At 36.7% G+C, this 17039-nt stretch overlaps 1 protein-coding gene across 1 annotated transcript; it reads right to left on the bottom strand.

Annotated features, from left to right (window-relative positions):
- Positions 1-1014: 1014 nt before the first annotated feature.
- Positions 1015-7184, bottom strand: LOC120073175 (serine/threonine-protein kinase SAPK7-like). Its single transcript, XM_039025840.2, has 9 exons — positions 6731-7184; positions 6399-6473; positions 6071-6172; positions 5818-5871; positions 5633-5725; positions 5441-5533; positions 4864-4968; positions 4683-4781; positions 1015-1696 (listed from the first exon to the last, which is right to left on the bottom strand). The coding sequence occupies exons 1-9, from the start codon at positions 6848-6850 to the stop codon at positions 1367-1369; spliced, it is 1071 nt and encodes a 356-aa protein (XP_038881768.1). The 5' UTR covers positions 6851-7184; the 3' UTR covers positions 1015-1366.
- Positions 7185-17039: the final 9855 nt, after the last annotated feature.

Genomic DNA, 17039 nt, shown 5'->3' on the forward strand with positions numbered 1-17039 from the left:
AAAAATTGGAGATGAATGTAGTGTCCATAGGTTTAATTTTTATAAACAAAAACAAAAAGCATGTTACCAGACATGGCCTTAACAAACCTTTGAATATTTATGCATTTTTGGATGATCTTTGTCATATAATTTCTCATTTGAAATAGGAAAAGTATCTTTATAGATCCTTATTTTCCCAACTCTGTAAATGTTATCTATTTATCTTCTTATTATCTTCTCAAATGCGATTAACATTAGGTAAATGATCGTGTACTTCTAATTAAATATTGACTATATGGTCACTTATGAAGTATGAATTAAACATTGCAAAAGCCAAAACATTAGAATACCATAAATTTAACTTTCTTCAAACTATAGAGACTAAATTTTATTAATTTAAGAAAGTGTACAAAATTATCTAACATTCACCTTTCCATCTTCACTTTTGTTTGTTTTCCTAGAAAATAAAATGGTAGGAAACTACAAAATGTTCCGAGTAAGCATGAAAGCTTAGCAAGGAAATAACAGAATAAGGAATCTTCAGAATTATTCCAAAAATTATTTACATGTTTAGTACATATATATTACTTTAAACTTTTAAGGAATATTTGGAGCACCGAGTTCGTGATTTTATCCATTATAATAATCTGAGTTTGGAGTACAAATTATTTTTATTTTAATAGAAAATTATGAACACTATAGCAAAGAAGAGAAAAAAGGAATAAATGAAAAATAGTAAATACTATAACAAATAAGGTTTTGAAATAAGATTTACTATACTTAATTATAAGCTATAAATAGACTCTCTTATTGCGTAATCTGCCTACTAAGAATGAAGTTTTGAATTGGTAGAAGATTGAAAGAGTAAATAATTTAGTCATCTACAACTTAAAAAGTTTGGGAAGGATTTCTATAATAAATCTATATATGTACAAATTTAAAATATGGAAATCGCTCAGTTTCCTTGAACTAATCCGTCATGCTATCCTGTTGGGAGATTTGGACTTCTCACATCAGTTACTTGATGCTTCAAACTTGTGGCACATTCCATTGTAACTATTCTTTCATTATCATCATTGAGTAGTAAACACAAGGTTTACACCAAAAATCCTTCCACCTACTATGAATTACATGCCAATAACATAGCTTTTTCAATCATACATTTGAGTGACAAACAAAAATGCAAAATCAATGACTTACACAACCACAGCAGACCCTGAAAACCAACAAACTATATATGAAAGACTGATCTTTGAGTCTGCAAAAATACGACTGCAATGTGCTATTATAAATATTAACAGGCTGTACACGCAAAGCCGACGACGAGAACATACGCAATAATATAAGCACGCAAACCTGAGTGAATAGTAATTGGAGCACTGCACTTCTAATTGACCAAGTACTCTCCACTTGCATGAACTTCTTTCACCCTCTTATCATACTCGTCTTCTTCTTCTTCCTCTTTTTCCACCACTCCGTCGACGTCCTCATTGCTTTCTTCGTCATCTTCTGTTGCCCATCCAAAACCTTTGAGAGGTCTTGACGATGGTGGTGGGTTTCTAGCCTCCCCCACAATTTTCATAATTTCATCCACGCTTTGGAGAGAGAAGCTCAGGTTGTCTCTCTTGTAATAAGCTGCTTGAGCCGATTCAGTAAGTTCTCTTGGCAAGTTCTTCAAGAACCATGGGTGATTTTTTATCTCCATTAAAGTAATTCTCTGTTAAACCATACAAAGGTACTCAATATCCAAAATGAATGTATAAAAAAGTTGGGGGCATGTCCCCTATTGACAGGTAAACTTGGAACACAACAATATAAAAACTGAAGATAGGAAAGTAACTAATTTTGGAAAGTTGAGAAGTCTTCACCAGATGAAAGTAAAATAATATTTGACATCGGCTACTCCAACAAAAAATAAATAAAAATAATGATAAATAATGATTAAAAAAGAACCCCAAGACCAATCTGAGAGGAAAAAGTTATATAATTAAGTGGAGTAAACAACAAATGTGTTGATTTTAATCTACCCTCAATTTCCATAATAGGTAAGGATGGTAAGCTTTACAGTCACTTATGAAAAGTTATGTTTCTGTGTTAAAAAAAACAAAACCAAACAATAAATAAGGACAGAGAGGCATACTATTGACTGCAATCCAATCGATAAAACCTAAGTAAATTGAAAGATGGAATAATACGATAATTCTTAACTAATTCAAGGTAAATGGACCCTTCATCCTTCAAATCTAAAGTATTCTTACTCAAGCCTAAAGCCACTAAACAATTGTCTACTTTCATATGTTGTTAATAACACACCACTCACAACAAACTCCTTCACCAAATTACTAATATACCCTTAATACTCTAATAATATTCTTAATTCTACTCGAATAGCATTCCTAGCACAATGGGTTATTGGCTTCAGTGAATTAACTGATGGTCAAGGGTTTCATTGCCCCTACCAGATTGCAACAATTAAGACAGATCTTTCCATTGAAAAGTATTGTTCCCTTTAGATATTAAAAAAACCAAAAAAAAAAAAAAAGGGAAAAACAAAACAAATGATTTCTTTTATGCAGTATGCATCAGTAGTAAGTCTTCTACATGCAGCAGTTCACAAAAGGATCTAGATTATTCTGAAAAAAATCTACAGTCGCACTTCCAAATCAGGTGATCTTCACTCCGACTGATCACCTCTTCTTACAAGCTAGTTGAAAGCAATGCTCTTTCCACTTCAAATTTATCATAGCCAAATATTGTCATGTCTGATGGATATAGCACTCACTTTTGCAGCTGTTTGTTATATTATATAATTTTCGAAACAAATATTGGAACACCTTGAATAGATTTCTTTTAGTACACAATCTTTCAATCAAGGTTATAATGCCTTAGATCAAGTGAGCCAAAAGGCTGAGAAAGATATATGTTGCACCCTTTTTGTAAGAATTTCAGTTGTAAGATCATGAGGCCAGAAAGATTTCGTGATTCTCAAATCTCTAAATGCTTCTTGACTTGATTTTCTATTTCTTTCAAGCCAAATTCCGAGCTACTTTCCACTGGACTCCATCAAACAGCTTACACTAAATCTCTGAATATTATCAACAAAATGCAGATCTTTGAAATAATTGATAATTTGGGATCACCCTTCCAATATAGCAGACAACTTGTCAAAAAATTATGTTTACGCTCCTACAGATCAATCAGCATAGCTATAAAAGCTTTTCTAAAAAAACCCTGTGATTTTTCATCCAAATATGCAACTCCTTTTGAAACTTCAAAATTGAAATTTATTCACTAAGAAAATCAGAAAGAGAAGCTAATCTATCATATTTGACTATGCAAAACTAGAATTACCGAGGGTAATGCAAGGAAGAAAGAAATCCCCTATCAACCACTCTTTTTATTCTCCCACATTAGACTTATCTCAAATCCATCAAACTACAATGAAGTCTCCTCACACCCTTTTATAAGACAGCTTGTAGTGATGTTGGAGCCCCCCCAAAAGTCTTCCCTTTAGGATGGGGTGGCTGCAAACTTTGGAGAATCAGCCAACTACAGCTAGTCTACTAGAGCTTGATTTTTGTGTGTGTGCGCATGCACACACGCACGTGCGCCAGAAACTGAGCTTTCATTGAGAAAATAAAAGAATATACAATGTTATATTAAAAAACAAGCCCACAAAAGAAACTCTCAACTACATACAAGAACAGGTTCTACTCCTAAAGAATAATACTAAGCTAAAAATTACAAAAAGTCCCACAAACTGACGCCCTAAAAAAGGCACTAAAGCCATCCCCTCCCAATGTTCTTTAAATACCTCTCCACCCCACTACCGTTTCTCTCAATCAACACTCCCCAAAAAATAAGAAAACAACAAGCTTGTAGATGCAGTGAGAAAAGGTATTAGGCCAAATCCATGACCAAACAAGAAAAATTCATCGCCAAGGTTGAGAGAGCACTCTCTAAAGAACCAAACACTCTATATTAAATGAGAATCAAAAGCTCCCTTTTACAACCCTAAATTGGCTCTTTATAGTCTTACAAGAAAATAAGACAATAAACTAATTAACAATAAAATAACACTAATTTATCTAAATTAACGACTAAACAAATATTAAACTCAAATATACTAATTATCCTATAATTCACCTCAATACTTGCCACAAGACCCTCCCCTTATCATGAAATGGCGAGTCCATCAAGGTCTCCTCAAACAAAGACCGACAGCCCTATCATGCACCACCACAACCGCAAACAAACTAAAGCACCGACTCTAGAGGGAGTAAGCAAACTGAAAACCCCACAAGAGATAATTAAGATCATCCTCCTGTTGTCTACAAAAAAGACACCACTGCGAGTACAAAACCAACGTAGTGTGTGCTGGATAGATCCCCAGTGTTTACCATATAAGACAATTCAAACAAAAAAATTCACTTTCTTAGGATTTTAACATTCCATGGAAACGAAAAATTAATATAATGCATAGACATTGCACATTCTAGATACTTCTTAAAGCTTATCATCATGGAGGATGTCTAACTCTGATCTCCAAAAATACATCCAGGTTAAAGAGGGTAAAGAAAGAATAAACATAATAAACAAATTACATAATAGATAACAACAAATCAGTTTTCATATTAAGGAAATAAATAAATAAATAACTAGCAAGCAAACAGCAGATAAACTTGTCAATGACAATTAATTACCCTTGATGGATTAGGGACAAAAATGCGAGATAAAAGGTGTCGACAATCTTGAGATATGTGAACATAGTCTGGAATTTTGTACTGAACGGCCATAATACGCTGCCAAATAAAAATTAAGATATTAGAAAACATTGAATTACTTTTCTTTAGAAAATGGCACTGTAGGGAGGTGGTAATATACCTGAATTGTTTTCCTAAAATTTTTAGGATCCTCCTGATCCTCAAAAGGATATGCACCAACCAACATGACATAAAGAGTTACTCCACATGACCATACATCTGCCATCTAAAAACAGGATAAGAAATTCAATTTAAAAAATTAAGAAAGAGAGAGAGAAAAAAGCTGCTGCATTAGAGAAGAATGGATATCCATTAATTATTCTCCTACCAATAAGTATCTTACCATTTATTAGAAAAACAAAACTCTATCGTGGTTACTAACTTATTATCTTTGAAAGTCATTGCTCAATATAGACGGACATGAAACCAAGTGTGTTGCTAACGTGCATAAGGCCTAAATAGTGTGTAATCCACTATTTCTTGGTTGAAAATGCAAGAGATCTTCACAAGTGTATTCTGCAAATTTAAAAGGCGAAAAGAATCTTGACATACATTCCGTAGATATTTAAATAGAAATGAAATGATGATATATTTTAATTTTTCAGAATCTTATTGGTGTGCACTATTGGATGTTGAACGTAGCTAAGTTTTCACCATTATGATATCATCAACCCACTGAACTAGATGTTCATAAGCACCTTGCCATCATACTCTCTTCGAGAAAGAACTTCTGGTGCTATATATGCTGGAGTACCAACAGTTGATTTTGGTCTCGAATGCAGCAGGGATGACTAAACAAGAAATGCAAACAGGTAAGAAATATACACCAGAAAAAAAAGGACAGATGATGCTGATGTCAAATGATAAAACAGCTTTGCATTTTAACAAACCTTAGAGTAACCAAAGTCACATATCTTCAGGCGAGGTGCTGTGCTTCCATCTAAAAGTGTATTTTCTAGCTTTAGGTCTCTATGACATATTTGCTGCGAAGTAAATAAATTATATAGCCATAGCGATCTCTATTATTGAACCGGAAACTACATAAGAGGTAATCACAATCAGCATTTGATTTTACCATTGAATGGCAATAGTTGACACCAGAAATTAGCTGCTGGAAGAAATATCTAGCCTGTTAAACGAAGATTAAAAAATGTTTAGGACCAAAATTTGATGATCCTAATCTCCTAAAATTTCCCGTTAGGGAGTCAGTCACTCCTGGTAGTTTTTCTTCAGTAATTTGCTTGGAAAGTAGTCTTTCACAAGCAGGAGTGTATTACAAATCTTAAATGAATATGACCACAAGTGAGAGAGTGGATAAGGGGGTAGACCTCATCTTCACTGAAACGGCCAGCATTACAAATTCTTTCAAACAGCTCTCCCCCAGCAGCATATTCCATCACAATAGCCAAATGCGTTGGGGTCAAAACAACCTGCAAATCTTAAACCAACTTCAACTTCAAATCTATATATTTTATTACATCTGTTTCTTAATCCAAAACTTAATGCACTTTAAACAGCAATAGCTCGATCAATTTCTTACTTATGAGAATCGAATTCTTGGGATATGAAACAACAAAGCCAAACCCAGTTAGCTGAACAAGACTTTGAAAATTACATGATATTAAAGGAAATAAATCTTAATAAGGTGAAACTTACCTCCTTGAAACGAATTATATTTGGATGCCGAAGTGATCGATGGTTTATAATCTCTCTTGCCACATTCTCATCTATCTGTCAATACAATGAAAAAAAGAAAATCAAGAAATAGTCATAAAGCATCTTATATTATCAAAATCCCCAAATTCAAGCACCTATATAGTGAAAAAGAATCAGCTCAATCCGAAGCTAATCTCTCAATATTAGAGCCTAAGAACTTGTGGGCATCCCCAACTTCTTCCAAACAGAAGATTCATATCATTTCCTATGAATGAGAGAGCAAAAATCCTGAAACCCAAGTCGAAATTGGAGAGAATTGAAAAGAGATAAACCTTGTGACCACGTTCTATGTACTTCATGGCGACAAGCTCTTTTGTTTCCTTATGCCTGAGGAGTCGAGCAACGCCGAAATTGCCAGCACCCAAATCCTTAACGACCTCGTATTTGTCCATCTGAGCAAAGAATCAAAGAACAGAGAAGACCCAGAAGCAAAAAAAGAGACGCAAAATAAAGGAAGAAAGGGAATTAGGAAGAAAGATTTTAGAGGCTGGTAAAGAAGAACTAAAAATGGGCAGTAGGGTAGGGATTAGATCCAGAAAGCAAAATGTGTTCGCCATATATAGTGGTGGGGTCAGCAAGAAGCCATAAACGAGAGAGATGGGAGAGGCATTTGGGTTATGGCTAAATCAGATTTGAAAGAATTTCAACAAGAATGAGAATGAATGTATCTCATGAAAAGATACGATACCCATTTATTCCGTTTTCCTTTTTTTTCTTGTCTCTCTCTCATGTTGGAATCATTTTATTTTCTTTTTTTTTTTTTTTTTTACAAGACTAAAAATATTGGAATTTTTGTTTTAATTAGTTTTTTAAAAGAAATATTTTTTTACAAGTTTATTTTAATTATATTTAGCTTTCATTTTACCGATTTCTCCTTGGTTTTTTATACAACATTTGGGATGAGAGAATTTAAAATAAAAAACTTTTCTATGATTTACCCATTTCTAAAAAGTTAATCACACCTGACCTTTTTCCCATGTGATAAATACCCTCTAAAAAGTTAATTAGACCAAACGCACTTCTCCTCTTACAAAAGTAAATGATCTTTTACATTCCACTCCCATGAGAACAAATTCTCTCAACTTTCTCTTAGTTTTCTCATTGTCTTCGAACGTTTCGATTCATTTTTGCCATTTGTTTCAACACCGTCTCCACGATTCCAGTAATCTAAAAGGTATGTTAGTTTTTTCCATCATTGTCTGAATGTTTAACCATAGCAAAAGGCGTATAATCGTTCAGTGCATGGGTTAAGGTTCGTTTAGCTTTTAATAATCAATCGTATAACTTTTAATACTTGATTGTACAGCTTTTGATACTCAATTGCATAGTTTTGGATACTCTATCGCATAGCTTTTAGTACTCGTTTGCATAGTTTTGGTTACTCGGTTGCATAGTTTTCAATACCCAATCGTCTAGCTGTTAATACTCGATCGCATGGTTTTTTATACTCGATCACCTAGCTATTAATTCTCCATTGCCTAGCCATTCTAATTACTTATTGCTTTAGTGTATCTATTTGCTAGATTTAAGATGGTGCAACCAGTCTCCATTGAGAAATATTTCCAGGCTAACATATCTTGCTAGGTCCACATTCGAAAGACGAATCCATTGATCAAGAAGAAGCTGATCGAAACACAAATGGGCATGTTTGGGAAAACATGCTTTGGTTTATTATTGGACATCGATCTTGTAACACCCGAAAATTTTTCGGTAATTTAAAATAATTACTGTGAATTAATTTAGAGATATTTTGAAATTTTGAGGCCAAAATTGAACTAATACGTTGAGTTAATTTAATTTGAATTTGTTAACTTAACTTCTTGAGTCGTGTTGAATTTTTTAGATTTAAAATTTAGTTATTGCGTTGAAACATTCAATTTAAATCTTGGCAAAAAGGGTTTTTGTAAGTTTGGAAATATTTGTGGTTTTGTTTAATTAATTAGGACTTGAGTTATTTGAATTTCAGTTATTGTTGGATCTAATTGAATTTATGGTTTTAGTTTAATGGAGATTTATAAAGGATTGTGTGAATTTCGAATTTAAGAAATAAAAGGAAATATATATATTTGCACACATTGTGTGTCACGGTCATGCTTGTCCAGGGCGTGTTGCCCATAAGCGTATGTCTGCCTCCACCCCTTTTTACTATTCTTTCATCTTATGTATTTTCTTTTGCTATGTAGTTTGCTTTCTATGTACTTTTCTTAGTGTGTGACCACTCGACCATTTTCATATGCAAGGGTGACGGATGTACTTTTGTTTAGAATGCATTATATGGGGATAAGACTAATCATCATATCCTCATGTCAATGAGTTGTATGCTATAAAGTCGTGTTGTTGCTTATTGCTTTCAGCTGTACGACTAATGTTCATTGTTTAAACATTCTTTCAAACGTTTGTAAAAACCTTTTCTTTAAACCCGTTTTCTAAAACTTTTTCTGAAGAACAGGGGTAGAGGTTGTTTGAAACGTCTATTGTGTCATCGGGTATTTGGATTTGGATTAGCTGACTTGTTCAAGGGCGAGTACAATTGTGGCACAATCGCCTCAAGACCCTTCCGAAGATGCGATTGTGACAATTGGTATCAAAGCCAAGTCGGCTCGCAAAGTTGAGAAACTGTGATCATGTCTACTACAAAGAAATTGGGCAAATCCGATGTTGACCGATTGGTCGAGATAGAAGAGAAAATGCTCTATCTAATAGAAATCCCTCATCAGGTTCGGTTCCTAGAAACTCCGTTACAAGAATTCGCTGATAAGGCCGAGGAAATTGACACAGTGGCTGGCCACTTGGACAGGATGCCCATCAGAGAATTGTTGACAAGGGTTGAGACCCTAGAGGCAAAAGCTACGAGAAGTGAACCTCTCGAGCATGGGGATGGTTCATCGAACTCTGTTGCCCCTATGGAAGAGCGTGTCAAAGAACTAGATAGCTCGCAGAGAGTGATAATTCAAATGGTGACTGAATTGTCTGACGAGCCACCATAGATGTCACTCGAGCAGAGATTGGGGACATTAGTGCAAGAGTTAACCTTAACATGAGACTGGTGGGAAATCAAGCCTCAGTCGGGGTGCAGTCCAATTCAATAGGTAAAAGTACTCGAGTCTAAGTCATTCTGTAGGGCTCACGATGCGACAGTGCTAGAAAATTTTATCTTTGACATGGAGCAGTATTTCAAAGCTATGAACACAGCAACTGAAGATCCGAAGATTTCCCTAGCTGAAGGAAATCGAACACGAGGATTTCCATGAGCAGCTGAAGGATCTTTCCAAATTTCAATCGTATATAGACTTTACAATTACAATCACAAACGGACACATACGGTTATGCGAAATACATAAATTACAGCATGCTTTACTATAAATCAAGGACAAGAAATAACAAACCTTTGCAGACTCATCTTCAAGTTCCTTGATCACGAACGCTCGAACACAGCAACATAGCAACACACGAACGTTCGTTCAACACGACTGTTACACTGCACGAACACTTCGCACTCGAACTAAGCGATCGCCAAGGTCACGAACACCCCGAAAAAACGCGAACGGCCTCTGCAGAACCTCGACAGTGTCGAGTTGAGTATGACACCACCAAGAAGGTTACCTTGGTATTCTCGGTGTGAGAATCCAGATGGTGGGCTCTGTATGGACTTGGTTAGAGGCAGAAAATCGAAAGAACCACAATCATGTAAACGATTGAGCAAGTGGGAGATAAAACAACCTATCGCATAGGTCGATGCTCAATTGTTTAGGAAAAGCTATGTGATCGTCTAGCAAAAGCTATGTGATCATTTAGCTCATCGTCTAGCTGAATGTCTATCGTGTAAGAACACTCCACGATCGTTTAGCTAACTCTAAGCTATCGCTTAGTAAATCTGATTTACTTGACAACTTCTCCGTGAGAATTTTCGGGATTGGAAATCTCAAATCAATATCACAAAAATTAGGAAAACATTTTTCCTTTTATCTCACGGTTACCATGAAACCACCAATAACCCCCCACTCAATTGATTATTAGAGAAAAAGAGATAATTATCCAATAATTAATATTATTATAAATATAAATGATAATTAACTTACCATAATATATATATAACCTATAGTTTTAATATTTCATCTCACGAAACATATAAACCATACCTCTTTTCTATTCCATGGCACTTAATGTAAATCTCATTTACATTAATCCTCCACTCGATGTATCTCATACACCATACCAATCATATCATATATAATCGAATTACCTCTTATCAATTTGAACATTTAAAATCAACACCAAGAACTGATCCTCAACTTGAATCCATTGAGCTACCAAAGGGAACTTATGGACCTATAGCTCGAAGCTCCAACGATACATGAATAATTGACTAAACTCTTTAGTCACAGGATCCATCATCCGTTAACTGCCAGGCACTCCACTAAAGACCGACTGCTGAACTCTCCTTACCACAGATTGAAGGATCTCTTACTCAAGAGTTCCATGAGTGCGTTTGGATCGCTCCGATTTCACAGTGACCTAAATACAACATTATACATTCAAAACATACATTTATGCAAACAAAAGGTAATTATCAGCATGCTAAGAACAAGATATAACAAGAGAGAGAGTTCCATACCAGTTGAAGACAGTCTTCAATCTTCGAAACTCACTGCAGCGGAAACCTCCACCCAATTGTCAACGTAGAAGCACGCACAACCACAAACTCACGACCACAACGGGGACGACATCACCAGAAAAGAGCCCCGGGTATTCTCGGAGTGAGAACCCAAAGCGTGGTGTTTGGTGAATTTGGTAGAGGAAGGAGGAAACACGGATTGTGTAGGCGATAAGCAAATGGGAGGGAAAAAGACGTTATCGCATAGCAAAATGCTTATCATTTAGGAGAAGCTACACGATCGTGTAGGTTTTACTGAACGATCGTTTAGGAAATGGTATATGATCGTTTAGTAAACTCGACACGCACTAAGATTATTTAGAGAAGCGATCGTGTAGGAACTAGTGTATGATCGTTTAGGCATGATAATGGGCAGAAATGTACGTTATTACAACACAAAGATGTAAAAAAATGTAAGATTATGACGGTAAAAATATGAAAAATCATGTCCAAAAGCATTAAGATGAGAACATTGCCATCACATGCATCTATCGCATTAAAGCAGCTAATTTACGTATTTTGTGCAGGAAAATGCTTTAGCGCAAGGCAGAATTGTGATCCAAGAAATTCAGCGTCCGAGCGCATTAAAAGATTACGACCGCAAGGCTATGCGATCGCATGCGTTCGTGAAGATCTACTCAAGAAGGTGGCTGCATAGAGACGACGCATCAAGGTGAAAGCTTAATAAATCACGATGGAACAGAAAGCTGATGACGATCAAATCCGAATTTAGTTGACAAGGCATTAACAACACAGTGTAGCAAGTACACTCAACTTTTTGGTGACAATTAATCGGCGCATCAGACAGAGATTTAATGACATCTCATCAGTGCAATCATTTGAGAGAAAAGCTTCTTCACCTTGATCTCTATAAATACCGAAGGCCACCATTGAGAAAAGGGCTTAGCCATATAGAGAGTTCGCCATACAGAAGATAGTTAGCCGTTGTTCATAGTTTTCTTACACTTAGAAGGCAGAGGCGAGTGAAGAGAGAAGACGCTGGAAGATTGTTCTTGGTCAGCTCGAGAGAGTGCCGGGAAGTGTTGAGAATGGAGAGAGGGCCGACTCTTATGAAAGCAAGAATATTCTTTTGGGCAGAATAGAGAAAAACGCAGTGTAAAAGCCTTGGGAAGCAAGAAATTTTACCATGCTCCCTATCCTTACTTCCCATTGTTATTCTGTATTCGGATTTCATTTATTGAATGGAACTTGCATCTCTACATCTGTTCACTCTCTTTACATTACACATGAGTAACTAAACTGTCGAATGGGTTGAGAAGTACTTAGCTAGCATGACCTAAGATCTTCATTTTATGCGAACATATTGTCTTATGTATGCGTCTGTCACATCTTTAGAGCTACTCGAGAGAGAGTCTAAAGAAAGAACCTAGACTTAAGAGAGCTAGGTTAGAATCTAGGCTTGAGAAAGTTAGATTAGAACCGCGTAAGCAAGAGATAAAGACTTACAGATAAGTTCTGTTTGCTAACATGCATCGCATGCACCCTAGAGATAGGTTATGGTAGTATGTGGTCGCCTTGTGTATGTGTGTGTTATTCATCATCGCATAGACAAGAATAGAGGCTTAGACATAAGTCCTATAGACATCATCGCATACATCGCATGCATCCTAAAACTAGAAGCTATAGCATTTGCATTGAGAGATGACCTGCTGTTGTATGTGTGTAGCATGATCGCATAACGTGAACGCAATCTTAGGAAGTGTTAGCTAAGTCCCTTCTCAACCCGTTCCCTGCATACTCGTTGTAACTTTCGTTGTTATTAGCTCTTTTCTCAATTCCACCGCATAGAATCTATACCTTAAACAAACATACCAACCAACTCATTGTTTTATTTGTCACTGCAAAGAAATATGAATTCATCGTCGCATACTGTCTCCATAGTCCCTGTGTTCGACCTTGGGCTTTCTAGGCAACCTAGTAGGATTTATACTTGGATTTTGCTAGGAAAACTTGCATGCACAACGCATATACCACCATCGCAATATACACCATTATTTCATAATATTCACAATGCATTAAGTTTTTAGGCGTGAGGTGGACGATCGTCTAGACGAAAAGCAACTATCGTATAGGCTCTCGATTCTTTTAAGCGATCGTTTACGATATCACCAACGCATGCTCTCTGTTTTTCTTTTTGATGATCATTCAAAATGAAACAATTTCATTTTTATTTCATCGGTTACAATAACCAACGCTGCCCCACTAACCCACGTCCAAACGTGATTTTTGGATTAATTATCATATAATTAATCAATTAAAATATTAATAAATATAATCATATTATATTTTTATCCTATAGTTTGATGTCACATATCTACTATAGTATTTTCTCCTCTACTTGATATAAATCATATTTATATCTAATTTCCTCCAAAATAATGTATCTCATACATTTAGCCAATTATATCATATATAATTAACTAGTCCAATTATATCATATATAATCGAACTAACTCTTGTCAATTTGAACATTTCAAATTAACCCAAACACTGGTTCTTGACTTTATCCAAGCTACCCAAGGGACCTAAAGAACCTGTGGCTCGAAGCTCTAACGGTTCGTGAATAGCTGACTAAACTCTTTAGCCATGAGATCCACCATCCGTTAACTGTCAGGCATTCCACTAAAGACCAAAAGCTGAACTCTTCTTACCACATATATATTTCTATGTCCATCGGATATAACCAATCATGAGTATGATGACCCTTCACAAATGCTCGTAAGTACAATTGAGCCAAATTACTGTTTTGCCCCTGTAGTTACATCTCACTCCTTAAGTATCATTGATTCCTCTAATGAACAATACAACATAGTCCAACTATATGTGAACACCTCTCGGGCCAAGAGAAGGTGTGTGGCGCCACATCATTCAAGCCTCGGAATCAGCCCTTAAGGGAGCTATCTATCTACTTACCCCTACCTCGAGGAAGGAGTGAATTTTATCTTGTGTAGTTGAGTTCCCAACTCCCAAATCAGACGAATCCCCAAAATGGTAGGTTTGAATCGGCGACCTGGCAGGAGTTCCCAACTCACTCAAAATTGAGGTCATGTTACCTATGGTCATCCTAGTGAAGTGAAGTCTCTGTCATGAACGATGTTATATAACGAGACGTTAACACGTTGTGGTCAGGTTTTATACAAACTCTTTGTATAGGATGCCCCCGCTCGCATGTCCCCAACACGAATGATCAGGATCAGACTATCTGTGACAAGTCACAACACTTGTGTCCATTCCACAAAGCGGGTCACGTCCGTAGCGTTACCAAGATGAGGTTTCCCTCCTATATCCATATACTACAAACCATTTTGGTTATCACTCAAGACATGATCCACTTGTATGTCACCACATATAGATAACTAGGGATTTTATGTTTATTGGTTTGTGATAAAGCAAATTAAAACAAGCAACTGAGAAAAATACTAAATGTGAAGTAAATATCATATATTAGACAACACAAGCGTTCGTACAAACTATTTACAAACTACAGGACACGAGACTTTAGGGCATCAACCCCAACAATCTCCCACTTGTCCTAAAGCGAAGTGGAGTATACAAAAAACTAGTACAAAACAATAAACTAGGGCATAAAATCCCAGTACAATAAAATCTCCCACTTGCCCTAGTCCAGCTGATAACGGGCAGAAATGCACGTTATCATGGTACTAAGTTCTTAAACAATGTTGGATTGCGTTGATGAAATATGTTAAATTGCATCCATTAAGCATAAATTCTATAGTATTGCGGTCGCATGCATCCAATGCATTAGAACAATTGATCTTTACATTTTTGTGCAGAAAATGCGTTAACGCAATGCAGAGATTGCGATCATAGGAATACATTGGTCGAGCGCAACTTCACCGCAAGACTTTGCGTTGATCATGCTTGCAAACATTCGCCCAAGAAGAATCACTGCAAATTGGTCAGCGCAACACGGTGGGTGCATCTGGGTGAAAGGACGATTATGATCAATGGGATAGAAAGCTGACGGCAGTCGGATCCAAATTAAGTTGACAACGATAACGGTCACAAAGAACATCCAGCTTTATCGGTGACAATTATCCGACGCATCAGTCAAAAATTAAAGCTGTCCTATCTGTACAACCGGGAGAGAGAAGCTGCCTTTCACCTTTAATGCCCTATAAATACCAAGTGCATTCTTCAGAGAAGGGGTAAAAAGTAGTCGATCACTTCATCATTTTACAAGTTCACGCCTCTGTCCATAGTCTTCTTTCATTTTAAGGCGGACACGAGGAAGAAGGTGTGCCGATAGATCGTTCTGGCAAGCTTGGGAAAGCACCGAGAGCTCCAAGATAGAGAGAGGGCTGACGCTTGCGAAAGTGGGAATATTTGTAGATCAAAATAGAGATTTAGTGTAAAAAGCCTCGGTCAGCAAGGAATTGCTACCAGGCCCTCTACTTTTATTTTCCATTATCATTTTGTACTCAAGTCAGTTATACGAATGGAATGTCTTTCTCTATATCTGTTCACTCTCTGTAATCCACGCATGAGTAGTTAAATCAGTTGAATAGGTTGAGAAGCATTTAGCTAGCATAACTAGGGAATCTTCATTCTTTGTGATTATCTTGTTTATGTATGCTTCATTCGTCTATTAGAGATACTTAGGAGGGTAGTCTAAGGACAGGATCTAGACTTAGGAAGGTTAGATCAGAATCTAGGTTTGGAAGAACAAGATTAGAACACATAAATGAGAGATAGGCGCTTAGGAATGAGCACTATTTGTTATTAACGCATCGCATGCATCTTAGCAATAAGATATGATTGTATGTGGTCACCTTGCTTTCATGCATTTTGCATCAATGCATAGGACAAGAGTAGAGTCTTAGGGATAAGCACTATGGACATTTTGCATTCAACACATGCGTCCTAGACTTAGGAGCATCACATTTACATTGGGAAATGACTTGTTGTGCATGGTTGTAACATTATCGCAAAGTTTGACGCATTCTCGAGTAACGCTAGCTAAAGATCTTCTCAACCCGTTCATCGCATACTCATTGCATCTATCAACGCAACTCTCTTTCTCAAATCCGCCGCCTTTATTTACTCCTTTTTCATCAACGCAACAACACACCCATACTTTATTTATTTACTTGATTACCATAAAGTGTTCATAGACATTATCAATGCAATTATTTTCACGAGTCCCTGTGTTCGACCCTGGACTTACCAGGAAACTCAGAGGAATTTACACTTGAATTCCACTGGGGAACTTGAGTGCACAACACAATCCATCAACACATATCATCCACTTAATAGAATAACACATCAAGTTTTTGGCGTTGTTGCTGGGGACTTCGGCAAAATAGCTGTTAATGGTAATTTTTGTGATTTCTTTGCAGAACTCTCAATATCTGGCGAACTACAACCCAGAGATTGAGAGAACATTCCGAAGGAGACTACGAGACCGCCAACAGCAACCACAATTTGATAAAGAAGAGATGGGAGAGCAGACTGGGGGAGGAGCACCAAACAATAACAATGTCATGACAAATCCAATTCTATTGGCAAACGATTGCAATAAGCCCATTAGGGACTATGGATTGCCAAACCACTATGATTTCTCTCTGGGAATCATGAGGCCTACCTTAGACGGAAGTAGATTTGAAATGAAATCGATGATGCTGCAGATGATCCAGACTGCAGGTCAATTCGGAGGAAGGCGTGGCGAGGACCCGCATGCCCACCTCCGAAGTTTTATTGAAATCTGTAATACTTTTGTGTTCCCGAACATCTCTGCTAAAGAAGTTCGACTAACGTTGTTCCCATTTTCTCTCTGTGATCAGGCTAGGAAATGGGCTTATTCGCTCGAACCAGGAGAGATTACTTCTTGGGAGTAGGTGGTGGAGAAGTTTATGAAGAAGTATTTTCCACCTACCGAGAATGCA

Source organism: Benincasa hispida, chromosome 3 (genome assembly GCF_027475165.1).
Source record: "Benincasa hispida cultivar pf3 chromosome 3, pf3_genome.v1.1, whole genome shotgun sequence".
Lineage (NCBI taxonomy): Eukaryota > Viridiplantae > Streptophyta > Magnoliopsida > Cucurbitales > Cucurbitaceae > Benincasa > Benincasa hispida.

Bases quoted from the DNA above. Each gene is read 5' to 3' on its own strand.
- LOC120073175 (XM_039025840.2), bottom strand. From the start codon at position 6,850: ATGGACAAATACGAGGTCGTTAAGGATTTGGGTGCTGGCAATTTCGGC. The intron at 6,173-6,398 runs GTAAGTTTCACC...TAAGATTTGCAG, and splicing joins ATATAATTCGTTTCAAGGAG to GTTGTTTTGACCCCAACGCA. The intron at 5,872-6,070 runs GTCTACCCCCTT...TTCGTTTAACAG, and splicing joins GCCGTTTCAGTGAAGATGAG to GCTAGATATTTCTTCCAGCA.